At 41.9% G+C, this 27,559-nt stretch overlaps 1 protein-coding gene across 1 annotated transcript; it reads right to left on the reverse strand.

Moving 5' to 3' along the window:
• Window positions 1-22,010: 22,010 nt before the first annotated feature.
• Window positions 22,011-24,054, reverse strand: LOC122042550 (abscisic acid 8'-hydroxylase 1-like). The gene is made up of 5 exons (XM_042602716.1): window positions 23,512-24,054; window positions 23,034-23,426; window positions 22,794-22,962; window positions 22,479-22,704; window positions 22,011-22,391 (listed from the first exon to the last, which is right to left on the reverse strand). Exons 1-5 carry the CDS (start codon window positions 24,037-24,039, stop codon window positions 22,298-22,300), a joined length of 1,410 nt encoding a protein of 469 aa, XP_042458650.1. The 5' UTR covers window positions 24,040-24,054; the 3' UTR covers window positions 22,011-22,297.
• Window positions 24,055-27,559: the final 3,505 nt, after the last annotated feature.

Consider the following 27,559-nt stretch of genomic DNA (forward strand, 5'->3'; position numbering starts at 1 on the left):
AAATAGAGCAAAAGAAAGCTAATTCAAACTTGCTAATCATGCTATAAAATAGAGCAAAAGAGAGCTAATTTGGACTTTCTAAACATGCTATAAAATAGAGCAAAAGAAAGCTAACTTGGACTTTCTAAACATGCTATAAAATAGAGCTAAGAAAGCAACTTTAAGCTTACTAATCATGTTATTCTGAAAATGTTAGTTAGGAAACTAAAGAGGTCTAAAATCTGGGACGCTAAAATGAAAGCTTTTATGTTCAGTGGGAAACTCTGCATGCTACGGTTTAACTAAACTTACATAAAACTGAAAAAGAGCTGTTCACAAAAATTTTAGCCTACATAAATCTGAACACTAGGTTTCAGCATTTACAAATCTGTCACTAGATTCAGGCGAGAATAAACATGTTCCCAAAGAAAATTCTAGTAATATTAAGTTGTGCTCATAACTTTAATCTAACACATCTGTACAGGAATGAAAGCCGAGCCTCCCTATAGAAGCAAGATCTGTACAGAAATTCTAAAGCTGACAGGGAATTGTGCCTGTTCTTGCTCATGGATATGTAAAGGAAATCTGAGCTATTCTGTTCATGCTCGAAATTAACAGAATAATTTCAAACTGAAACACTAAACCACACCATAAAGAAATCGCTGCACATTTAAACTAGCCATTAAGAGGTCTAACTGAATACTTCACAACAAGGCTGTTCCTGTTCAGGTTTAACAGAAAAACCCTATAGCAGAAATGCTATAAACCACACGGTATAAGGAAACCAATAGCAGAAAACAACTACGTATCAAACCCCAAACAACTCCCCTCTTGTATCCTTAATGAAACTCACGGCAGGGACTTTTTAAAACCATTCATCTTCCCTGTTTTTATTAGACTCTTGGCAGCTTACTTCGGAACCCTATTTCTTACAGCATACTTCGAAATAAAATTAAGGAGAGAACAAGAATCTAAATCCTCAATTCACGGCAGAAAATTCCCAATAACAACCTTCACTACACGATTTGAAAACAAGGGAAAGCAAAATCCGAAAACCTCTCCTACCGCAGGTGAGTAGTACTTACCGCCGGTTCTTGGACTTACAACCGAAGGGTGGAAGAGATTCTAGGGTTCGGAGAAACCCGAGTTCGCGGTGCTTTCTTTGTGCTCGCGTGCTTCCCCTGACAAGGCGACCTTAAGGAGTTGAAGAGAGCCCCTCGGGAAGCTTTGGCCGACCGCCGGAATCGCCTAGGTGTGCCTGCGGTTTTCGCCCGAGGAAGAGGAGGCACCGTCGCGAGGGAGAAGGAGATGGATTTTTGAGAGAAATTGTTTTGGTTTTTCGGAAATGAAAACCTAATTTCCTTTCTTATATTCGGGTTTAATCACAACTATGCTTTAATATCAATTTTCTCCATATTGGATTGACAAAGTTCGTGTAGCTCAGCTGGTTGGGCCGGATTTGGTTGGGTCAGTCCGACCCGAGGTCGTAGGTTCGAACCTCGCTTTCAACTGTTTTTGTCAAAATTTCTTTCTTTTTTGTAAACATACTAAACGACCTCCAAAAATTACGTAAAAATACTCTAAAAATTTTTAAAAATCCCTAGAATATTTTAAAAGTATTTCCAAATATTTTTATGGACTTTTAAAACTCGAAATAGGGAAAATTGGGTCATTACACATACTCCCCCTTAACTTATACCTTTGTCTCAAATTTGAACAATGATAAAAATATTCTTACTCCCCCCTTTAAATTACACCTATGTCTCCCCCTCTGATCACATAAAAAAAAATAGAGAAATAAAAAAAATGACCATCTATGGGTATACAACAATAATTATCAGTTAGCTAATTTTTTTAAGAATTTCTTTTTAGATTGGGAAAAAATAAAAAAATTTATAACAGTTAACCGTTTAACAGTTAGTCAATTAAACATTTTATTTCAATAATTGGCTTCTAGACTGTGGCAAGACACTAGACTTTCTTAGATATTAGAGCAACAACCACTTCTAGACAAATCCTTTTAAAGAAATTAAATATTCAATTTTCTTTCTGATATTTCTAGGTTTAACTTAAAAAAATTGAATTATTACAATTTAATCTATGCATGATCTTAGAACCAATATAAGTTCCTTCCTACTGGATTAATCAGAAAATTTTTCAGAATATATTTATGTGAGATTCTTCTAATTTGGCTCTAGTGATTTCTAATGTACCAGTTGATTCTACCATAATTTCTAAATTTTGGCTTTTTAAAATCGTTTGAGCATGCATGGTCATGTTTCAACTTTTCGATTTCTATTTTCAATTTTTTGTTTGCTACCTTTAACTTATCAAACATATCTAAGGGGCATGATCTTGCTAAGTTTAATTTTAACTTAGCATTATCTTTTTCCAGTTTTACTAAATCCTTAGAAAGTGATTTAATAAATTGAAATGACTTTTTAGGGAGTAAGGCACGTACCTCACATACTTCGTGTTCTGATGCTCCACCTTCATCGCAGCTTTCCTCTAATGATCCTCTCCTTCATCAATGCTCATCTTTGAGCTGCTTTCATCTTCCTTTTGATGGTCTGCTATTAGGGCTAGTCCGGCATAGACTTCAACTTTAGATTCTGATGACGATATTTTATCCCACATCGCCTTCAGGGTTTTGAGTTTAGATTTCATTGATCTTTTGCCTTTGTCCTTCTCTTTTTTCTTTAGTTCTGAGCAATCATCTTTGATGTGCCCTTTTTCTTGGCAGTTGTAATACCAGACTTTCCTTTTACTCCGAATTTGCTTTTTTGCATGTGACTTATTAAATTTATTAGATTTAATAAATTTATTGATTTTTCTTACCATTAGGGTTGCTTCGTCTTCATCGATTAATGCTTCAGAGTCTGGATCTTCCTTCTTGGCTTTCAAGGCAAGATTGTTGTTCGACTTTTCAATTCTTTAAGATCTGCACATCGATTTTCGTGAAGTTCAAAAGTAAAAACCAAATTCTCTAGTGTACTTACCTCGAAGTCCTTAGAGATGTAGCATGCATCTACTAAGGATGACCATTCTGGAGTTCTTGGGAAGGTGTTGAGCACGTACTGGATTGAATCTCGGTTCATTATCGATTCTCCAAGATTGTTGAGCTGAGTGATGGGTTCTTTGATCCATACTTGGAGTTGTGCTACCTTTTCTGCATGGTTCATCTGCAGGTTTGTTAGCTGGGTTCAGAGGATGTCTCGCCTTACTAACTTTGCTTCCAAAGCACCTTTGTAGAGTTCCAAGAATTTCTCCTAGAGCTCTTTGGTGTATTTGTAGTTGTCGATTTGATTAACCTCCTAAGGTGGAAGGACGCTCACCTTCGTGGAGTTCCTGGAATTTCTCTCAGAGCTCTTTGGCGGATTCGTAGCTGCCAATTTGATTGACCTCCTAAGGCGTAAGGACGCTCAGCAAATGGAACTCTACTTTACCATTCGTCATGAAGTCAACTTGTTCTTTCTTCGTCCATAAACACTCTTCCTTTCTAGCTCCATGTTGGTCCTTGGGGATACAAAACCATATTTCATAATTAACATGATCTCAAAGTCCATTTTAAAAAATACCTCTATCCGACATTTCCATTGCGCGAAGTCTCCCTCCGACTTCAGTGGATGAATGCTTGCACCGGCCATCGTTTCGTTGCTTCAGTGGCGTCTAGTCCTTTCTAAAGCGTCCTGGCTCTAATACCACTTGTTGGACCAGGTGGGCTGACAAGAGGAGGGTGAATTACCTGTTGAAAAAAAACCTTTCCCGACTTTTAACTCAGATTAATAGCAACAGTATAATTATAACAAGTAAATTAAACAACTACAAAATGAAAGAAGAGGCAAAGAAATTTACTTAGTCATAACCTAGGTGATTGTTAATCCAAGACAAATGAAAAGAACTAAAAGTCTCCTTTGATGAAGGTAGAGAAGCCTCTTACACTCGTTGAATGCTCAGATAGTTAGTAGGAAATGAATACAAGAGTTGATGTCTAATTCCTAACTCCAGGGTTCTTTTTATAGCCCTTAGAAAATCTTATCTGAAGTTGGAAGGAGCCTTCAATAGGGTGGAAGGCACCTCTAGCGTGGCAAATCCTATCCGTACGAAGATAAAGTTTATCTTCGCAATAGTCACTATTTAAAGGCACCTTCAAGGGTTGAAGGCGCCTTCCTCCCGAAAGGCGTGAGGGAGACTTCAATACCATTGAACGCCCCTTCAGCAGTTGCTACCGAGCTCCAAACTTCTCCTTTGGCTCTTCCACTGCTTCGCTCGCTTGGGTGATTTTGGCCATCTGGAATAGGGCTCACCTGACTCATTTTTTGACCTTCTCCTCGAGCAGGCTTTCTCCCCGGCTTCTTGTCCCTTGAATGTTGCACATGTTCTTCTCGTCCAACGGTGTACTCTTCCGCAACACCTCGTCCCTCGGACGCATCGAGCTTGTCAGCTCTCTCCCTGTCGTCCTTCTCTCTAGCTGCATCTTCCGCTTGACTTTTTGTGTTCCTAAGCTCTTACACACTTAGACACAAGGATCAAATACATAGGACCTAACTTTAACTTGGTTGACCACATCAAAACTAACATAGGGTACTAACAATGTGTTTACCTGAGAAAGGAAAAAAGGAAAGTTTATCATTTTCTCATTATATGTTGATGATATGCAAATAGTTGGAAGTGACATAAAGTGTATGATAGAAGTCAAATCGTGGCTTTCATCATAATTTGACATAATAGATATGGGAGAAGCAGAGCACATCTTAGGAGTGAAGATTATTAGAAATTGATCAAAAAGGCTTTTGGGTTTGTCTCAAGAAGTTTATATTACTAAGATGCTACAACACTTTAATATGTCAGATTGTAATATTAAACAGACACCTGTAGTGAGAGGCACTGTTTTAAGCAAAAGTATGTGTCCCAAGACTCTTAAAGAAATAGCTGAAATGAAGAAAAAATCATATGCTAATGCTATTGGTAGTTTAATGTACACTATGTTGTGTACTCGTCCTGATATAAGCTATGTTGTTAACTTAGTTAGTCGTTTTCAGTTAAACCTAGGATCGAGACACTGGAAAGTGGTGAAGAGGATATTCATATATCTCAAAGGGACTGCGGATTATTGCTTATGTTTCCAATGATCAGATATGAGCTTGAGTGACTACACAGATATAGATTGGGCGAGGGGTTGTAATGATAAAAAATCCACATCTAGCTATATCTTCTTACTAAATGGTGATGTCATCTCATGGAATAGCAAGAAGCAAGCTTGTGTAGCCCTTTCGGTAATACAAGCTAAATATGTGGCTTATAGAGCAGCTATGCAAGAGGCTGTTTGGTTAAGAAGGTTCTTGAAGTATCTGAAAATTGCTAAGGACGGTGGGAGTCTTGTTATAGTGTATTATGACAGTCAAGCTGCTATAGCTTTTTTCAAAGATCCCAAATATCACAGCAAAAGTAAACATATAGAAATTGAGTATAATTTTATAAGGGATATTATTGCCAAGAAAAAGATAGTTCTTGAATACATCCCTATACTGTAAGTACCCTGTGGTAGTTTTGATATGATCACCCAAGTAAAGTTAGGTCCTGTTGATATTTAACTTCTGTGTCTAAGCGTGTAGGAATTGAGGTCGACAAGAAGTCGAGCAAAAGACGCAGCTAGCGAGAAGAACGACATGGGAGAGAGCCAACGGGCTCGGTGCGTTCAAGGTATAGGTGCTGCGGAAGAGTACGCGGGAGGATGAGAAGGAGGCACACAACGTTTCCGAGGGATGAGAAGTTGAGCGGAAGTTTACTCGAAGGCCGAAAAATAGGTTTGGGTGAGCCCTATTCTGGATAGCCGAAATCACCCAAGAAAGCAGAGTCAGAGCGGAAGACTCGGATCCAAGCAAGCGGAGCCGGAGCTAGAACCCGGACCAAACAAGTTAACATAAGGTTAACTTTGGTCCAAGCGCCTGGACTTAGTCCAGGCTCTCGGAGCAGGTTTTTATCTAGAATGTGACGTGGCGTATTCCATTATGATGGGGATAAAAGTTTATCCCTCTTAGGCACCTGGAACCCTTCCAAGCGTCTCGACCAAGGCTATAAATACAACTATGGTCCCAGAAGCTTAGATAGAACACTTGTAATCATTTCTTTTTCAATTTAGCTTTGTAATTGGGTGCTTCAACTGCTGTAACAGGTTTCTCTGCCTACGCCTGAAGGAGAATTTGATTAGTGCTTCAGAGTCTTGGATTAATAACCTTCTTGGTTGTAACCAAATAAAAATCGCAGTCTCTTCCTTTCTTTAATTAGTCTCTTATTTTTTATGCAAGTGTTAGATTTACTAAAGCTGTAAAAGTCTGAGAAAGTTTTTTGTTTTGTTTTTATTGTGTAGGCTATTCACCCCCCTCTAGCTGGCCACTAAAAGTCTTACAAGTGGTATCAAAGCCCAACAACTTCAGGAGGACTAACTACCGAACGAAGCACACGAGATGGCCGAATCGAGCATCTACCCACCAAAGTTCGAGGGGGAATTCGCGAGCTGGAAGAAAAGGATGGAAGTATTCTTTAAAATAGATTTTGATTTACTTTTAATAATGAAATTTAGTTTTGTAGGACCTGAGGGTAAAGAAGAACACCAATGGAAGAAGGAGCAGGCTAACTTCGTGGCAAAGGGCAAAGTAGAGTTCCATTTGCTAAGCATCTTACCACCACAAGAAGTCAACCAGATCAGAGCCTACAAATCAGCAAAGGAGCTTTGGAGAAATTTCTGGAACTATGCGAAGGGACCTTAGAGGTGAAACTCACGAGACAAGATCTGCTCAGGAACCATATCAGCAACATCAAATTAGAAGAAGGAGAAACTGTTGGACATCTTCACTAAAGAATAAATGAACTCATCACCGGGCTCACGAATCTTGGAGAAAAGGTAAGCAATCGAGATTCGCTAAGGTACGCACTTAATGTATTTCCTAGGACTACTGAATGGGCATTATTAGGAGATACTTATTATATATCTAAGGATCTAGAATCAAGTACTTTAGAAGAATTATTTCCTATATTTAAAGTCCATGAAACAAGATGTGCTGGTCTGAAGAAGGAGCCAAAGCATAACATTGCCTTAAAGGCAAAAACTGACGAACGAGATTCTGAATCTTCTCTCGATGACGACAAAATGACACTGATGGTAAGATAATTTTAAATTTTATTTAAAACTAAGAAATTTAATTAAGTGCAGGGTACAAGAAGAAAAAGAAAAGTAATATGCTACCACTGTAATGAAGAAGGGCATGTAAAAGATAACTGTCTAAAATTGAAGCACAAGGACAAGGAGAAGAACAAGAAGCTAGCTCAGATCAAGTATAATCTGAAAGCGACGTCAGACGAAACATCGTCCGAATCAGAGATAGAAAGCCTCACCGAACTTGTACTAGTGGCAAGTCACCAAGAAAACGAAGACGAAGCAAGCTCGTCCGAAATGAGCATCGAGAGCATCGATGAAGGGGGAGCAACATCAGAAGAAAGTAGCACTTCATGGGGAGCTTCAGATTACGGGATCGACAGGGTAAATCAGGTATGGTCTTTTCCTCCTGACAAGTTATTTCAGTTTATAAAAATATTATCAAAAAATTACTATAAGTTAGAAAAAGAAAATAAGGAATTAAAATCAACCTTAGCTAGTTCTTATCGATTAGAAGACTTCGACAAAGTAAAAATAGAAAATGACAAGTTGAAAATAGAAATAAAATATTTAAAAAATCGTGCATGCTCAAATAATCAAAATATTAGGAGATATAATAGTTTAAACTGGTATTTTAAATACCATAAAGGTCAAATTAGAAAAATATCATAGAAATATGTTCCTAAAAAATTTCCGATTAATCTTGTTGAAATGAATCTATTTTGGGTTCCAAAATCATATTTAGATTATTTTTTTTTTGGATTTCAGACAAAAAGTTAAATATTTAATTTTTTTAAAAGGCTTTGTCTAGAAAGTGGTTGTTGTTCCAATATCCAAGAAGGCCTAGTACCTCGACATAGCCTGGAAGCTAATTATTAAAATAAGTATTTAACTAACTAACTGTTAAGCAATTAGTTGCTATAAAAATGCTTTCAAAAGTTTGTCAAAAATTTTGTTAGAAATTATTTAAAAGTTAATTTTTTTGAGAACTTTATCACTTAACTATAAGAGAATTTTCAAATGTTGAAATTTTCTAAATGTTAAACTTTTTAGAATTTTTTTAACGATACTTTCAACTTTATATGAAATTTTTTTTCTGCCTTAAATATGTTAAAAAAAATTTCGAAGCTTAATCTTTAATATATTTTTTAATTGTCTCTTAGGCTTTTTATTATTGTTAAGTAGAATTTTTTAAAGTATCCCATTTTTAATGAGATCAAAAGGGGGAGTAGTAAAAATTAAGTCTAGAGGGAGGGTAGTATAATTTTTAATTTTTGTTAATTTTTACTTACAAAAATCTTATTTTATAACTGTTATTTTTTTGTGGTTTTATCTTAACTTAGCTTGGGGTTTGCTCATATCAAAAAGGGAGAGATTGTAAGTACCCCGTGGTAGTTTTGATATGATTAACCAAGTAAAGTTAGGTTTTGTTGGTATTTAACCCTTGTGTCTAAGTGTGTAGGAATTTAGGAGCACAGGAAGTCGAGTAAAAGATGTAGCTAGCGAGAAGGACGACATGGGAGAGCCGACGGGCTTGGTGCGTCCTAGGTATGAGGTGTTGCGAAAGAGTACGTGGGAGGACGAGAAGGAGGCGTGCAGCATTTTCGACGGATGAGAAGCCGAACCGGAAGTTTGCTCGAAGACTAGATGTAAAATACCGGAAAAAAATGGCGAATAATAATAGGGGAATTTTTCAGAATTTTTGGAAATTTTTCAAAAAATTTTCGGAGCTCGTATAGACGAGTTTACGGGGATGAAAACAGGGTTTCGGGAAAGCCTGTTCAGGTACCCCATTTAAGCGAGGAAATGTTTATTTTCCTAATTCCTTTTCTTTTCTTTTTATTTTCTTATTTTCCACCACCGAATTCACGCCGTGCCCTAACCTCCGCCGACGGTTCCTTGCCTTCCCGAGAATACAAGAGCCCTACTCGATTTTTCCTCTTCCCCTTCTTCTCCCTTTGTGTTTCTGCTCGACACCGCCGAACTCTCCCCTCTCCCCATCTTGCGTCGATCGGCCAGCATCGACCAACGCCGAATGCCGGTAGCCGACTAACCCCTCTGCCTTTTTGCGAAGTCGCCTCCGCCGCACGGAGCAGCGCGATGCCCTACAGCCGACCTTCCCTTTTGCCCTAGCGTCGGCCACCCCTTTTTCAGGAGAGAGAGCCGAGCCCTAGTTTTGAGCAACCGTCATCGCCTCGGCATTCAGGAAGCAGCCACCGTCGACCCCTCTCCTAGCCTCCAGCCATTGTGCCCTAGTTCCAAATCCCTGTCAGCTCCTCTTCTTCCGATCGCCTTCAGTCGTCCTCTCGGATCGCCGCCCCTTGCGCCAGCGAGTTTGGACGGAAGAGGGAGTACCGAGCTCTCTACTGATCTTCCTACCCTAGCACTGTCTACGATTCTATGATCTCTTCTCTGGCTGACGGCGAGGAGCACAGATTCACCCTAGCAGCGATTTTGGAGGTAAGTACCATACCTAGTTGTGGATTTTGGACTTGAACTTGTTGGAGTGGTGTTGATTTGGGAGTTATGTGTCCAAAGGTAGAATATTTGCAAGATTCCAGCCACCACGATACTGTTCGCTGGAGTTTTCCTTCTCCGATCGTTCATCACCTCCGACTAGTGGAGAGAAAGAGGTAAGATGAATAGATTATTTATTGAATTAGGTTGTCTTGTTGATTCTGGATTTGCTTTTCTTGATTCTGGTCAGTGAAGTATCTAGTAAGGAGGTTGGGCTCTATGGAGGGTCTTGGTTCCGGTAGCTATTCCATCTAGCAGCCCATCTTGTTGTCAACAGCAACACTCCCTGCTGTGGATCAACAATCATGGCTATGAATTGAGGTAAGAAGTAGAGAAATTGGTTTCATTTGTTGTAGCGTACACAGGTTTGAAGCTAGGAAAGGTTATAGATGATTCAATCAGGGTGTATTGATTGGGATTGTGTGGATTAGGGTTTTCCCTAATTTAGTCTTGTGGATTTTTTTTAGCTATTAAAATTCTTATGATTTTAGCTAAATAAAAATATATATTGATTGATGCAGGACTTTGACGCGAGACGAGCATCTCGACATCGGATTTGGATTAGTTTGGACTTTTCGATTGGAGGCGGGTACTTTAACTTTATGTCATTCGATATGCATAATAATGTTTTTAACATATAGCAATGATTGTGTTTCTCATTTGCTTCGGTTGATCACTACCCGATCTATTACATGCTTGTTGGTTTATTTTTATGCACATCATGTTAGTATTTACCTGATCATACATGTGGCAAAAGGCGATTCGCTCGCCCCCAGCGCCCCCGCCAACCTGTCCCTAGGCCAACACGGAGGAGGTAAATCATGGGTGGCTACTAGCCATTAGTGCAAATGGCCAAGACATGGGGGAGGTTATGCTCGGTCACGCAGAGTTTCGACCCCAAGACCTCATGTGGCAATTTACCTGATCATACATGCTTATAGAGGTAGTGACACAACCATGTTATATATTATGTTCAGGACCTAGGGTTTATTTGATACCCTATCTGATCTGTGTACCTTTTATTTGATTCATTGTCCTGTGGTACACATTATATATATATATATATATATATATATATATATATATATATATGGTTATTGCTATGCTGTTCAGGATATTGCCATGTTTAGTGTCATGCATCATCTCGCATGATTGTATGCTGTGCGATAGTCTGCTCCATTATTGTCGAGCACATCGCCAGTTAAATGTATCTGTACACACCACCACTCATGGGTTAGTGGTATATCAGACAGGTGTGTGGCAGTTCTGCTGTTTGGCTCCGTTGATTTAGTGACTCAGCGTGGTAGCCAACAAACAGTTCTGCTCTGTTTGGCTCCGCTGGTTTAGTGTAGTAGCATGGTAGCCGGCAGGCGGTTGGACTCTGTTTGGCTCTGTTGGCCCGCTTATAGGTAGTGTGACGCAACGTGGTAGCCGGCAGAGATTCCTCCCCGTCATCGTGTACTGGGAGATGAGAGCATTGAGCTCCCCCATTTATGATTTGGGGTAGGAGGATAGGTGTACTCCGACAATATCCCGTCCACTCGGTCACTCATCAGGAGCAGTGATGGCAGAGTGCACGATTATCACAACCCTACCCACTCGGTCTCACCATTGTGTGTGAGATGGCTGACTGGCGTCAGGGGTGACCATGACATTTGCATCATATGCATGATGCATTTATTGCTTGTGTTTGTTGCATTTATATGGATGCATATGATTGACATGCATACAGGATTTATGACACTCTCGATCTGACGACCCTATTGTACTTATACCCTGGTCCTGGTTAGTACAGTTTTCTCCTGCTTATTTCAGTTGCATTTACCCTTTTCGTATCAGGAGACTGTACGCATGATTAGTGCTAGTTGTTATTTTCCTTATTATGCATATCAGTTGTTACCCGCTGAGTGTTGGACTCACCCCCCCGTGGACACTATTTTTAGGTACCAGGTTATTTACGGAGTCACTTGGAGCATCCTGTCTGCCGGTCCCTACATCACATCAGAAGACCTGTCTCAGTTTTTATTTGTTTACATTTTGGTATATGAAATTTCTGTATTTCGCTTAGTGTTCCAGTTATGTTTCTGGAGTGTTGTTTTGTTGTGTGGTGTAAGCCTAGCCGGCTAGCAGTCTTTTATTTTAGTTTGTATGTGTGTCCGTTGTATTTCCGCTGTGTTTGATTCTGGTACAGCGGAGTGGGCTGTTAGTTTTACATATAACTGCGTGGTGGCGATTTTTATTGTTTTAGCCGAGTAGGCTGCATATAAACTGCGTGGTTTTGTGTTTATTCCAGCCGTCTGTGGCTGAGGTATATTGTGCATGTAGAAATGATTCAGATTGTCAGCCGTACAGGGGAGGTGCTGTCGAAATTTCTTCGGACAGGGACTCCCCCGGGGCGTGACACTGGAAAATGGGTTCAAGTGAACCCTATTTTAGATGGCCAAAATCACCCAAGCAGGCAAGAGCCGGAGCAAAAGACACGAACCCAAGCGAGCGGAGCCAGAGCTAGAACCCTGACCAAACAAGTTAACATAAGGTTAACTTTGGTCCGGACACCCGGAGCAGGTTTTTATCTAGAATGCGACGTGGTGCATTCTGTTACAATGGGGATAAAAGTTTATCCCCCTCCCAGATGCCTAGAATCCTTCTAAGTGCCCTGACCAGGGTTATAAATATAGCCATGGTCCCAGAAGCTTAGATAGAACAATTATAATCATTTCTTTTTCGATTTAGCTTTGTAATTGAGTGCTTCAAGTACTGTAAGAGACTTCTATCCAATTCATAATTTTTGTGTGTTTGTGACTTTTTATATATACCTTTTACATTAGAACCTAATAAATAATGCAGTGAAGTTGTTGTTGGTTACCTTTTTACCTGATTACTCTATAATAGGTTGATATAGTCACATTGGACTTCTCCCAAAAGCTACCTTTTCGTTTGAAGATTCCAGCTATCAAGCTTGCTATTCAGGTGGTGTAAGTGCATCAGCATTACTTATCTGAGCTTGAAATGATTCAAAGTTTTGGCCAGATTCAATTTTGATAACTCTCATATTTTTTCATTTGCAGCGTGGACTATATTTTTTTCATTTTTAGATGCAAAGGTGTAGTAAATCTTCTTTGTTTCCTTGTTGGACAACTTATATTTTATTACATGCTAACATGACATTTTCCCATGTGTGTGTGCACATTGTATTTTTTTTTCTTTCATTCATCATACAGTAGATATAACCTTTTTTTCTGATGGATTGTTATTCTGATTGCATTCTATATTCTAAATTGTAGGTTTATCAATCATGTTTCTGAACTATTGGAGTTCTCACTCATCTTATGTGTTTGTTCTGCTTTGTTTGTAATTTTATGTTTGTTTTTATTGACAGGTCACTGCTAGCTAATGCCATTAGGAAGAAATAGTTCTATAAGGAAACTGTCAGGTTTGGAAGAGTCATACCGTCCAGTCTTAACGGATTATATTCTACAGGTATGAATCTTTGGAAAACTTAAAAAATACTTGATTGTTTAGATTAATATAGCAAGTTGTGCATTCAGGGATGGAGTGAGCGAGGGTCAATTCTATCAAGTTCTACTATATGAACTAGATGCGATCAGAAAAGTAAATTTTTCAATCATTTGTACTACGATTCTTGTTTCAGGTAACTGAATTTGACTTCTACTTGTGCAACCATGCAAGCATTCAAGTAACTCATCTCACAACTAATACCTTTTGTATGATGTACTTATTCAGGTAACTGTTGTAAAAATATATATGTGTTTATTATTCTTTCAGAACAAGTTTTTTCATACATATAATAGTGTATTTCTTTTGATATCAATAGGTTGTTGATCTCCTAGTGCCTTATCAAAAGGGTAGAAAGATTGAACTTTTATTTCTTGTTTTTATTTTTGGCATAAAGTAATAAAGGAAATAATGTCTTCTAGTTTTAAGTCTGAAATTTATTTCTTATTTTTATTTTTGATTTCTCTTGCATGGCATAATGTTTTCTGCTTGACTTTTCTGTTGGAGTAGCTCATGCTATCCGATGGTTTTGGAAGAAGAGAAACAAATACCAAAATGAAATCTTTCATTTTAAAACTTCATTCTTCTTGCATTTATAGTCTCCAGCTTTTCTTGATGTTTAGAACAAAAGTGAAAAACTAGTTTAGCAAGCCTATCATTGGATTAAGGTATTATTAATTTCCCCACTATTAAAAACTGTTAAAAGACAACGGATTTTATCCTTCCACAATTAGGATTTGTTCTCTAGTTGGCAATCAGAAACTGAGATTGAAGCAGCAGATATTGAATACTATTTTAGGTACCTTAATACCTGTAAGGTATTTTTTTTCAAACAGTTAATAATTTAAATTGTTTCTGCTGCAGCGTGGATAATCTCTGTAAGGACATTTTTCTTCGTGGCAAGATGGATGATCAAGGTTGGGTTCCCGTCTCATTGATTGCTACCTTTAACATGGTGAGTAATCCATGTGATTATGGATATGAGGAGTAATTCCATGTTCAAAAAATTTAACTGCCTCTACTTCCTAACACATCACAATATATGCAGGTCAAAAGGGTGACCACGAGCACAGCGGTGATATTGAATGCTCTAAGAGATTCGACAGAATTTGAAATACAGGTACTTCACCCCCATCTTTTCCCCTCTTGATTCTACTCTTATCAGCTATGTTTCTTAAATAATTCATCTTGGTATTTTTCTTCAAAACCTGTTCATGCAATCATCTACAAGCAAAGAAAATTAGAAGATGAGAGGATTGGATGAGATGGTTACTGCCCTCGATGGAAAATCCAAATGGTCATGGTTCCACGCCTCACTTGACATTGAACCATGATGATTCAGTCATTCACCCCATGCAAACTCTCGGATTAGAGGAATCTTCCAGCCAGGCCACCATGAGTTGTACTCAAAATGAGGTAGCACTCTTGATAGGGGATCAACATCCTGTAGTTGCAACAACCAGCAAGGTAGAGATCCAGCTCAACTAGAAGAACTTTGCCGCGGCAGTTCAGATCATGAAATAGGCAGTGACTGAATCATCATGAAATAGTCTTTTGGCTATTGTTCATTAGTTGTAAATAGAGTTTATTTATTTATTTGTATTGGTATAAATTTTATTTGAACATGAGATATGTTTCTTCTTTTGTGATTGTAATTCTTGTATAACTAACATTTTTAATGATATTGATGTGGGGAATATTCTTTCTTGATTATGATTCTTTATTGTATTTTAAATTGAAATATGATATATTGGTATTAAAAGATAATAATTTAAAAGACAACGGTTTAAAATCGTTATTGTTATCTATCACCCTCAAAGACAACAGTTAAAAACCATTATCGTAGCCCCAAAAACGGTTGTAACTGGTAGAAAAATGCTCTAAATAACAACGGTTTTAAACCGTTGTCTTTTCATTCAAAGACAATGGTTTAAAATCGTTGCAAAACTGTTGTCTTTTCATTCAAAGACAACGGTTTAAAACTGTTGTCGTAGCCCCCCACTTTTAACAATATTGCCAATTACAACGGTTTTAAAGGGCCTACGACAACAGTTTTTAACCGTTGTCTTTTAATATTTTTGTTGTAGTGCCTACTATTATCCGGCCTAAACTTATGTATGAGCAGTGCATAATTTAGCCAAAAACTAATCACACAGAACCAGAAATCTTGCTCTGATACCACTTGAAGGGCGCTGGAATTCCGTTCTGTTTCAATTTCCCTGTACAAAAAATTGTACAAGAACAGAACTTTTCCTAGCAACCCGCATGTTCGATCAAACATGTGTTTGATCAATCAAGCAAGTTCTTGAATGATCAAAGCACACCTTGATCGAAGTACAAGATCGTTGGCCTCTTGTGTTGGTATTCAAAATCGATATCCAAAATCGATACGAAGAGAACAAAACTAGATACGCAGCGGAATTAAAGAACTAGTTGTACCTTTCTTCGTAGCTAAAGACCTCTTGATCTTCTATCGTATTCCTCTCCTCTTCTTAAACATCGTGTGGGCGATGATCTACCAAGACAACACCACCCTCTTTCTCTTCTCGGTTTCCAAACCGTCGGCTACAAAAGGAGACTCTTGAATGGGGCACCTTCTAATCTTCTTCCTTCTCTTCTTCTTCCTCTTCTTTCTCTTCTTCCTCTTCTTGCTTTTCTTCCTCTTCTTCCCTTTCTTCAAGCCATCGCCCTCCAAGATGAAGAAGTGGCGCCGGCCACCAAGGAGGAGGAGGGGATAAGGGCACTAGCCCTAAGCAAGGAGGAGGAGGGTGAAAGGGGTGCCGACCCTAAGCTAGGAGAGGGAAAGGATGCCGACCACAAGGAGGAAGAGAGGGGGTTGTGCCACCGGCCCTAGGAGGAGGAGAGGGGGTGGCAACCACAAGGAGAGAAGGGAGTTATGGAATAATAAAAAGTTAGGTTTTAGGGGCCACATCCTACTCCTTTTTATAGACTTGTCGTCGGTTACAAGGAAAGAAAAATTAACAAAATTTTGTTTAGAAAAAATCTAAACAAACTATGTTAAAACAAACCAAGTTAAGTTAAACTAAACCAAGTTAAGTAAAACCAAATCAAGTTAAGTTAAACCACACCAAGTTAAGTTAAACCAACCCAAGTTAAGTTAAACCAAATCAAGTTAAGTTAAACCAAACCAAGTTAAACCAAACCCGGTTATGGAAAGGTGGATGCGCATCGAAGGGGCGGGAGGTATGATAACTCGAGCCGTCAGATCAAGAGGCTAGAGTTATCTAGGGTCGTGTACCAAAAAGCTCTGATCAATCACAGTAATGGGAGAAGTTCGTGGGGCACGTGTCATTCCCCGATGAAAGGTATTAATAATGGACGTGACAAGAAAATTATAGAAGGAGATTTGTGTACGACAACATTTCAGCGCAGGGAGACCATATGTCAAGTGGCAGGATGGTCATGCAGTTACCTCGGGAAAGGGAAAGAAAGACCATATGTCAGGTATCCAGATGGTCATGCGGTTACCTCGGGAAAGGGGAAGGAAGACAAAAGGGAGCATCAATTTAAATTTGGCACTCTCATTTTATTTTTCTACCTCGAAAGCAGAGTAAGATTTAAAGATGGCTTGTTTAATTAAAGCTTACATAAGGTGTTTTGAGATTGTAGGGGGCATCGCAAGTCACGCACAATTGGCTTGATCTCTAAATGCAACACTAAAGCAGGAGTTCCTGGACTAATACCTGGGCCAACCTTCAGAAGTCAATCAGATCTCTAGACCAACTCTAAGGGGATTTTTGAACGACCCCTAGGTCGGGTCCCAGACTCTCGCCCCAGTGTGAGTTATAAGTGAGCCTGCTCTCACGCCCAATGACCTCTCGATCGGGTCCCAGACTCTCTCCCTAGTGCGAGTTATAAGTGAGTCTACTCTCATGCCCAATGACCTCTCGGTCGGGATCCCAGACTCTCACCCCAGTATGAGTCATAAGTGAGCTTGCTCTCAAGCCCAACGACCTCTCGGTTGGGTCCCAGACTCTCGTCCCAGTGCGAGTTATAAGTGAACCTACTCTCACGCCCAACGACCTCTCGATCGGGTCTCAGACTCTCGCTCCAGTGCAAGTTATAAGTGAGCATGCTCTCATACCTCACTCTCATGCCCAACGACCTCTCAGTCGGGTTCTAAACTCTCGTCCCAGTGCGAGTTATAAGTGAGTCTACTCTCACACCTAACGACCTCTCGGTCGGGATTCCAGACTCTCGCCCCAGTGTGAGTTATAAGTGAGTTTGCTCTCACGCCCAACGACCCCTCAGTCAGGTCCCAGACTCTCGCCCTAGTGTGAGTTATAAGTGAGTCTGCCCTCACACCTAACGACCTCTCGGTCAGGATTCCAAACTCTTGCCCCAGTGCGAGTTATAAGTTACCCTGCTCTCACGCCCAATGACCTCTTGGTCGGGTCCCAGACTCTCGCCCCAGTGCGAGTTATAAGTGAGTCTGCTCTCACGCCTAACGACCTCTCGGTCGAGATTCCAGACTCTCGCCCCAGTGTGAATTATAAGTGAGTCTGCTCTCACGTCCAACGACCTCTCGGTCGGGTCCCAGACTCTCTCTCCAGTGCGAGTTATAAGTGAGCCTGCTTTCACACCCAACGACCTCTCGATTGGGATCCCAGACTCTCGCCCCAGTGTGAGTTATAAGTGATCCTGCTCTCACACCCAATGACCTCTTGGTCAGGTCCCAGACTCTCGCCCCAGTGCGAGTTATAACTGAGTCTGATCTCACACCCAACGACCTCTCTGTCGGGTCCCAGACTCTCACCCCAGTGCGAGTTATAAGTGAGCATGCTCTCACGCCTCCAGACTCTCGCCCCAGAGTGAGTTATAAGTAAGCCTGCTCTCACGCCCAACAACCTCTCGGTCGGGTCCCGGACTCTCGCCCCAATGCGAGTTATAAGTGAGTCTGCTCTCTCACCTAACAACCTCTAGGTCGGGATTCCAGACTCTCACCCCAGTGCAAGTTATAAGTGAGCCTGCTTTCACGCCCAACGACCTCTCAGTTGGATCCTAGACTCTCATCCCATTACGAGTTATAAATGGGCTTACTCTCACGCCTAACGACCGCTAGGTCAGGATTCCAAACTCTTGCCCCAGGGTGAGTTATAAGTGAGTCTACTCTCATGCCCAACGACCCCTCGGTCGGGTCCTAGACTCTCGCCCCAGTGCGAGTTATAAGTGAGTCTGCTCTCACGCCCAACGACCTCTCGGTCGGGTCCCAGACTCTCGCCCCATTGCGAGTTATAAATGAGTTTGCTCTCACGCCTAACGACCGCTAGGTCAGGATTCCAGACTTTCGCCCGAGGGTGAGTTATAAGTGAGTCTGCTCTTACGCCCAACGACCCCTCGGTCAGGTCCTAGACTCTTGCCCCAGTACGAGTTATAAGTGAGTCTGCTCTCACGCCCAACGACCTCTCAGTCGGGTCCTAGCCTCTCGCCCTAGTGCGAGTTATAAGTAAGCTTGTTCTCACAATACTCGATGTTCGGCCTGGATTCCAGACCCTCACCTTCACGCAAATTTTAATGATCCGAAAGGGTTACACCAAAAAAGAAATACCACGGAAGGAAGGAAAACACAAGAGAAAAAGCATGAGCAAAGGCTCACAACATAGTCTAATTAGCATTTATTTGATAAAGTTCCTAGGACATTCTTTGAAATACACACTATCATATTAGGGGTGCTAGCTATGCTGAACTCCCTTTCAGATGGCAGGATCGGATGGGATCTGATGGCTGGAGTTATATGCTTGGCCTGCTTACTCCAGTTGAGATTGTACCTGAATCAGTTCCGTCTTAATATGCTAAAGGGAGCGACGTTGTTGGGCGATAGTTCCATCTTTTATCTGATTTTCTTCTCGAAGAAATGTCAAAGAATCCTAATGTTTTATCTTCATATATGTAATAAAGTGGGTCTGACTCTCCAAATCTACATAAGCCTTATGCTTCAAAGTCGATTCAGCCCGGGTCCAGGACTTAGCAGCCAACCAGAGTTCTTCCATTTTTCGAAGAAGAGAAGACTGAAGGTTCCTACTCTGAGTCATCTCCAATAAAGCCTCATCTTTTAGGCAAGTAACTGAGTCAGATGGGTAAGTTGGTGATGTAAGGATGATATTTCGTCAAACCCCATTGAAGGTTCCATGGCATGTAAGAGCACAAGGAGAGCATAAGTGTAGGAAGGGGGTTAGCTCTTCTTAAAGAGACGAAAATAAAGCATTTCCCTTAGCACGTGCAACTGCCTCCGGGAAATGATGTCGCATTTAAGGAAACATTACACATTCCTCGATCTGGTGATGAGTGCAGTAGCCCAAACATCTGGGAAGTGGCACAACACCTGATAGCGTGATAAATTCCCAAGGACCAGGGAAAAAGGAGAAGTGGTTAGTATCTCGGTAAGAGGGTCAAGTGAAACCGGATTCTGGTCTAGTTAGTCGAACCTGAGCCTCCTTCGACTAGACTTGAGGGGGAGGCTTGTGATATGGTGTATAATGGTAGGGTCTGGTCAAAGGGACGTGGTAGTCAGAAGTCAAGGGGATATGGCAGTCAGAAGTCAAGGGGGCGTGGCAGTCGTAAGTCAAGGGGACATGGCAGTCAGAAGTCAAAGGGATGTGACAGTCAACGGTCGAGAAGACGTATCGCCCTACAAAGGGGATGTAATGTTAAAGGTCGTTACCCAGCTAACGCTCGGTCAGGATGTCCAGGTCGGGAATTCTGATGGGTTACTCGGGCAAGGGGCCCAGGTCAGGAGTTCAGAACGGATGCTCGGTCAAGATGACCAGGTCAAGAATGCAGACGGGTTACTCGAGCGAGGGGCCCAGGTCGGGAGTTCAGAATGGACGCTCGGATAGGATGCCCGGGTCGGGAGTTCTAATGGGTTACTCGGGCGAGGGGCCCAGGTCAGGAGTTCAGAACGGATGCTCAGTCAAGATGATTAGGTCAGGAATGCAAACAGGTTACACGGGTGAGAGGTCCAGGTAGGGAATTCGGACAGGTGAACCGGTGGGGATGCCCAGGTCAAGGCCGTTACCCAGCTAACGCTCGGTCAGGATGTCTAAGTCGGGAATTCTGATGGGTTATTCGGGCGAGGGGCCCAGATCAAGAGTTCAGAACGGATGCTCGGTCAAGATGCCCAGGTCGAGAATTCAGATGGGTTACTCGGGCGATTTAGCTCAGGTCGAGAGCTCAGAATGGACGCTCGGGCAAGATGCCCAAGTCGGGAATTCTAATGGGTTACTCGGGCGAGAGGCCCAGGTTAGGAGTTCAAAACGGATGCTCGGTCAAGATGATCGGGTCAGGAATGCAGACAGGTTACTCAGGTGAGAGATCTAGGTCGGGAATATGGACAGGTGAATCGGTCGGGATGCCCAGGTCAAGAAGTCAGATTAGTAACATCAGGAATAAGGAAGAAGGAGAAGGAACCATTTCTACCGGCCAGGCTTTCTCACAGCAGACTCATATACACTAACTTGATGCGCCTGGTCGGGATATGAAGGACTTCTCAGATGCACCCCGGTCAGGCTAGGTGATTGTTGGTTGTCGGGAGTTCTCTGGTTCCCGGTCAGGCTTGGTGATCACTGGTTGTCAGAAATTCTCTTGTTCACGCTCGATCAACGAAAACGATAACAAAGTCAGAGAATCGTAACCACCTGTCAGAGAATATTTGTTGTGTATCAGGGTATATTCTAACGGTTTGTGACCAGCTGATAGCAGAACCTTTCTCCGACCTATAGGAGGATGTCGAGTGTCACACACCGCCAGATAAAGTCTAACACCTGATATTCCCTGACACTTGGCAAAAGCCCTAAGTACACATCGTCATATAAAAAGGGGTGTCCTCTCCTAGGCACAGGTACGTTCACTCACCTTTTCGCATCTGTCTTCTACTTTCTGCATTTTTACTATTATTCTGAGGGAAAAGTACCTGACTTAAGCGTCGAAAGACCTGCTCCGGGAATTTCCCTGGTTCTTGGTCCCTAACGTGGGGGGTGTTTGTCTGAGTGTGCGCAGGGAACTCACGCTTCGTCATCCTAGTCACCGCCCCTCGTCAGTAGCCTGGGGAACCCACTCGTGAAGTACTGTACTTGAAGGAAGTCTCCATCGCCCTCCGTCAACGTCAGCGATAGCGCAGCCGACCTCCATCTGACTCAGATTCCGGACAAGATCACTTGGCATCCAAGAACAATCAAGATGAGAGAATAAGAGAGTAGGAGCGATCATCCGTGAAGAATTTTCGGGGAGAAGGGGGGTTTTGGTTCGTGAACTTTGCAGACAACTTTTCGATATCATTTCGTGATCGCTCTTCCGACGTCAAGCGGTGACCAAACTTGTTTCGGGATATCACTGTGAGTGATTTACATGTTTTATTCTGTGTTTCATGCTGTTAGATACAATAAGTAGAAATCTGTGGTCTCAGGAATTTCCTTCCGAAGCTCTAACGTTCGAGGCCACAATTCCACCTTGTCATTTCTGCCTGTTCCATGATACCAAGCTTCTTGCTTTTGAGGTTTCTTCTTGGTCATGGTTACAAAGGAATTTCTTAAGACTGACAAGATGGAATTCTTGGTCAAAACCATTCCTATGAAAATTAAAAAATTTGATCATGTTATTTGTTCTCAGAGTTCTGTATTCTCTCACCCCGGGCATCACCGAATTGACACAAGGATCAAATTCTAGATGAAAAAAAATTCCTCTAAAGAGACGTCACTCAATGATTTACCTTACTTCTTACTTTCCTTCTAAATGCTTTGGGGTGGACAGGAAGAGCGTCTGGATGAGTGTATCATCTTTTGCACTCGTCCTTTATTCCCCCGTATTAACACGTACATGATTTGCATAGAGAAAACTGGAGCCCTCGAATCATTTAACTTAGATCAAGCAACCGTTGACCTTTGGATAATTTCAATTCTTTGATTGAAGCATGAAGCTAGAATCTAATTATCTATTCAACTTGGTAAAAGTGAAAAACAATATCTTTCACACATACACAAGCTGCCGCGCGCATCAAGCAAGTTGACTAATCTTCTTCCTATTTGCCATTACTGCAACAACTCTCTCCTCTCCTTCCTTGCAATACTTGCATCCGCTTGTGAATGCAATGGCCGGCCACTGCAATCAAGGGAGTCATGACTTGAGAGAGAATCTGAGGGGCAAACCGTTCATGGGCAGCACAAAGGGCCCGAACTGTATCCCACTCTCTGGCCTCGCCGCTGACCATCTGATCATACAGAAAGAGAGGACGTCAACCGATGCATCGATCAAATTAGATGAATAGTAGTGCGAACTGCTTGATCGAGTCGAGTACCTGTATTTGGTGGTCAGGTGATGGAGGAGCACCAGCATCTCCAGCTTTGCGAGCTCATTCCCGGGGCAGGAGTGACTGCCGTTTCCAAAGGGCATGAAGGTGTTCGGCTTCGGGGGGACCTCAAATCTGGAAGGGTCGAACTTTTCTGGGTCGGTGAAGTTTTCTGGGCTGTGATGGATGTTCCTGAAGAGCGGCAGCACCTTCCATCCCTTGGGAATAAGGTACCCTGTTCATCATCGATCATGTCTTTGAATAAGGTGATCTTGTTTGCCGCGTTAATGGCGATTATATGTGTGTTAATTAATTACTGCTTGCCTTGGTACTCAACGTCTTCCACAGCTTCTCTAAAAGTGAAGGACAAGATGGAGGCCACCCTCATTGTCTCCTGGATCACCCTCGTGGTCAGAGGCATCTTCTTGGTGTCGGCCCAAGAAAGGCCCTTGTCCTCCTCTGGTTTGCTCTTCGTGATCTCCTCTTGTTCTTCCTGCCATGAGAGAGAGAGATGGATGCTGAGTGTGTGCTGATTTTGTCTGTGAATTGAAGTCTGTAGCTTACAGTGACTGCTTGCAGGATGCTGGGATTGTCTCCGAGGTACTTGATGATCCAAGTGAGGACGCTGGCGGTGGTGTCCCTGGCGGCGAAGATGACGCCGATGACGTTGTCGGCGATCTGGTCGTCGGAGAGGCCTTCTTTGGCTTCCATAAGAGAGCCGAGGAGGTCGTTTGGGGCTGTGTTCTTGCTCTGCAGCCTTCTGGAGGAGATGATGCCGGCGACGATGCGGGCGAGCTGGTTCCTGGCCTTCATGGCCTTGTGGAAGAGCGTCCCCGGTAGGTTGATGGGCATCGAGTTGTAGCCCTTCTCGAGCTTGCAGTAGCATTGCTTCAGATCCTCGGCGGCGGCGGCCACGTCGTTGCCAAAGATGGACAGGATTGCCACATTGAACGCGTACTGCTCCAGATCGAAGGGCAAATCTATTAATGAGTTTGGACTCGACTTGAATCGAAGAAATTAAATATTAGAGGATTTGCCTCACCGTCTTTAGTTCTTGGAAGGTGTTGACCAATTGGCCGTCCCAGGACAGGAGGGCGCGGAGGGCGACGGCCTCGATGCCGGCGACGGAGCGGCGGATGGAGTCGGGGAGGAAGGAACGAAGAAGAAGCCGGCGGAGGTGGGCGTGGCAGTCGCCCTGCTGGAAGAAGATCGCCCGGGGGCCGATCATGCGCTCCTTGCTCGCCGGGAACTTGGGCTTGAACCGGTGCGCCTGCGTCACCAGCACGAACTTGGCCGCCTCCGGGCTCGACACCATGACGCAGGGGCAGCCCAGGATGTGGGTCTTAAATACCGCCCCGTACTTCCTCTGCTTGAGCACGAAGAAGGCGTTGGGGTTGCTGTTGGAGTAGAGCTGGAACGTCTCCCCCACGAAAGGCCACCCCATGGAGCCCGGCGGCAGCGGGAGCTTTTTCCGGCGGCCGGCGAGGACTACTCCTTTCCAGAAGATGCAGTACAGAGCAAAAAAAAGGAGGAAGGCCAACATGAGGAAATGGAGATCGATGAAAGCCATTGAGGAGTGAGGGAGGAGCGCAGCACTATTTATAGAACAGAAGGAACAACGAAGCACTCACAGGATTGCATCCGTGTCGGCATCATCGTCCCATGTCCGTTCCACGAACAATTATGGAGATTGTCAAATTGGATGCGAAATCTGAGTTCCAGATTTGATCAGCACGTGGCGGACCAATTCGACATGGTTGACTTGGGATTCGTAACTGTCCTCGTCAGCGCGCCACAGGAGGAGGAGGAGGAGGAGGAGGAGAATTCAAAGGGGAAAAATGGGTTTTTTTTATTGATTTATTTGGATAGTCCGTAATTTTTTTTTTAAGGATAAGATTGATTTATTAAAAAATTAGATATCTAGATTATAAAAAAAATAGAATATCTTATTTCTAAGTATTTAACTATCTTTAATAACTATTACATATACTATAATAATTATAAAATCATAATTACTAATATATAAATATTAAATAATCAATTAAACTTATATTATAGTCACTGTTATAACATGAATTCCTATTAATATTGAATATATTAAGTATGTATTGTAATATATGTAGTAACCATAAAATAATAACTATAATATTGTACTCGATCGACTCCAGATTTAGATAAAAGAGGTAGACTAGAGATAATAACACCAAAAATATTATCTTCTAAACAGTATAGAGTTGGTGTTATTAAAAACAAATCAAAATGGGCAGTCTTTTACTAAACAAATGTTTTTTTACTTTTGCCTATTCAAAGTGGACAAAGTCAACAAAGGCCACGAACGGAACACTCGGCGGAAAAATCAGCTGCCCTTCAATGATAATAAAAAGTAAAATTTATCAACCTAGTGATTTTATATGGTCGAGCTCATGATGATCTTTTAAAAAAATAAATTTAAAAATTATAATTAATCAATATAAAATTTTAAATTCTTATCTTTTTATAATAATTCTATCCCGCATTAACCAATTCAATCCTATCTCAGAACATCAGCTGTCCCCGAATGAGCAGAGAGAGAAGAGGAGTTCCTGGCGTTGCTGGAGAGTACATGTGCCCAGCTCATTCAATGCCTAAGATACAGTTCGGATATTGAATTGCCATCTATGGTACTGATCAAAGGATGGATCAATCTGCAAGGCAAGCACGATACGATCACATTGAAGAACAACATCCAGGAGTTGACTGAAACTGTTTGAGCTGCGCAAGGACCAGTCAAATGCTCGACACGCGGACTGAGCATTAGTTCCTGATTCCTTCTTACTTCATCATATCTTTAACATATTCCAAAGGCAGCTGCTAGCTGCTGCATAGGCCGTAGCCATAAACCAGGGCTGCCAAACTGTGGATGGTTAAGCTCGAAACAGAGCCCTTCTTTTGGAGCGAGGGAGCCGGATGCTGATTCTCGTACGTTAAGACAAAGAAAGTAAGAAAGAGGAAATATAGTCAACTCGCCTACTCATTGCCATCTAAAAAGAGTTTGACCGTACGCCGACAGAGAAAGATTCGCTGATCAAATTTAAGGAACTCGGGTGTCCTCCAGCGATCTCCGTGGATTTCCGAGCCGCCAATTGGACGAGGACATGTGTCGAGACCTCGATGGTCTACGTGCCTGGGGCTGTGAACCGGATCGATATCTCTTTGTTTTTAAATTTCTTGCTCACTCACTCTTCGACATGTGTGCGTTTAATTTGTATCGAGCCCAACCTGATAGACAGAAGTGCAGTTTTGTTGGTGGGAAAAATGCCAACCAGATATTTCAGTACCGTAGAATTGTGATTAAGCATCGATCCTTTCTTAAGAAGATGAAACATCCTTTTCTCCACATCATCTATAACATCATCCACGGTGGTTGATATAGTGATTCGCTAGATAATAATGTCTCTTTAGCGTACGATTCGCAATTCATAATTTTGAAATCCAATATCTTGTTGGGATTCCAAACTGAAATTTGTGATAACTTGTGACTTCTGGCATCCTCTAATAATTTCTCAGTTTAATTAAATGACCACCTTCGTTTAATTGAATTGGTTGAAATATTTTCATATAAAATTGATTTTGACCTCGAATCGACTAATCCAGTCCGGTTTTAAATCAGCAATGCCACGGCACGCAGCAGTGCTGCTACTACGTAGCCACAGCTCATTCAGACCTGCCCGCTAAAGCATGCGGTTGACTTTAATTGTCAACGCCTGTGATTTCTTACTATTGGATATATGTCCTCTAGCCAATGGCCGACGCGCTTCCGCGTCAACGCGTGGTATTGGAGTATACGGGGATGAGCCGTATCTAGACAACTGCTCTAGATCGTTTCCTTTGGCATGCAGCATTTGTTGAAAACAGGATCAATTGATTAACATTCTTCTCATAAACTAACAAGGTCAACGCCTCCTATCTTCATCCATGCATCGCAACGATATGTAAACCTCACCGAGACGGGAAGAACTTTGTTAATTTATTGGGCAGTTCGCAGAAGATGGACGTTTACGGTCACATTCGCCCCGTTGACTTTGAATTGTAGCCCATCATAATTAATCTCCTCGCACAATTTTTCAACTGGGAGTCGATGTATTGAGCTCTCACGTCGACGTATGTAAATGGCAGGATTAGGAAATTATATATGGAACTTATTAACTAAAGACTTGTGTCACAGCTCATAAAATCAACAAGATGACTTTTGGAAAGTCAAAGAGGCCTTTAGTTTTGACCAGGGCTCGATGCTGGGTCACTGAGAGAAATCGTAAACTCTATTTGATGAACTGCAACACTTATAGGTTCTTGTACAAGCCACTTGAACGATTATATTATATTGCAGCAAACCATATGAACTCAATGAAAAACATCCACGGGATCTAATTGGGTGTGGATAAAGCATGAGTTTATGAACATGCCCACGGACCTCAAGCCATGCAATCCCACCTTCAGTGCAGTCAAAAAGTTCAACCTGTACTCTGCAATGTGAAGACAACACTCCTATCAGAAATATCAATCTTCATTCTTCTTGTTAAGGAGTTTCGATTTGTTCACCTTGCAAGACTTCGAGTTGAGTCGGAGAGCACTTCGTGATATCACTCTTGCAGTACGTCCAAGCTCCATTAGGATCAGCAATATCTGGTTCCAAAATCTTTCGAACCTGAAATTACAACACCTAATGGTCAATGATTTCTCAAAGCTGAAAAGAATGATCTGCATTCTGTCATATTTGTTGTTGATTTTGACGATATGGTTCATGCCTGCCAAAAATCATAAGCTGGATTCAGAATAAACAGGGGCGTCTTCACTTCATGGGCCATGTATTGTGGGAAAAAACACTGCACGTGAATCTCAAACTATTAGTGACAACATAACTAAATTTATAATTGATCCCGTCCAGAAGCTGAGTCGGATGAAGGCGGATCTCGATGTATTAAAAGTTGACGGAAAGTCGCCGAGACGTCGGATCTACCTGGCACCCTCTGGAAAGATTCGCACGGGTGGCTGACGAAGGGAAACGACCAGGGTGATGACAATATGGCTCTGCGCACACTCAAACGAACACC

This window comes from Zingiber officinale, chromosome 2A, assembly GCF_018446385.1.
Source record: "Zingiber officinale cultivar Zhangliang chromosome 2A, Zo_v1.1, whole genome shotgun sequence".
Classification (NCBI taxonomy): Eukaryota; Viridiplantae; Streptophyta; class Magnoliopsida; order Zingiberales; family Zingiberaceae; genus Zingiber; species Zingiber officinale.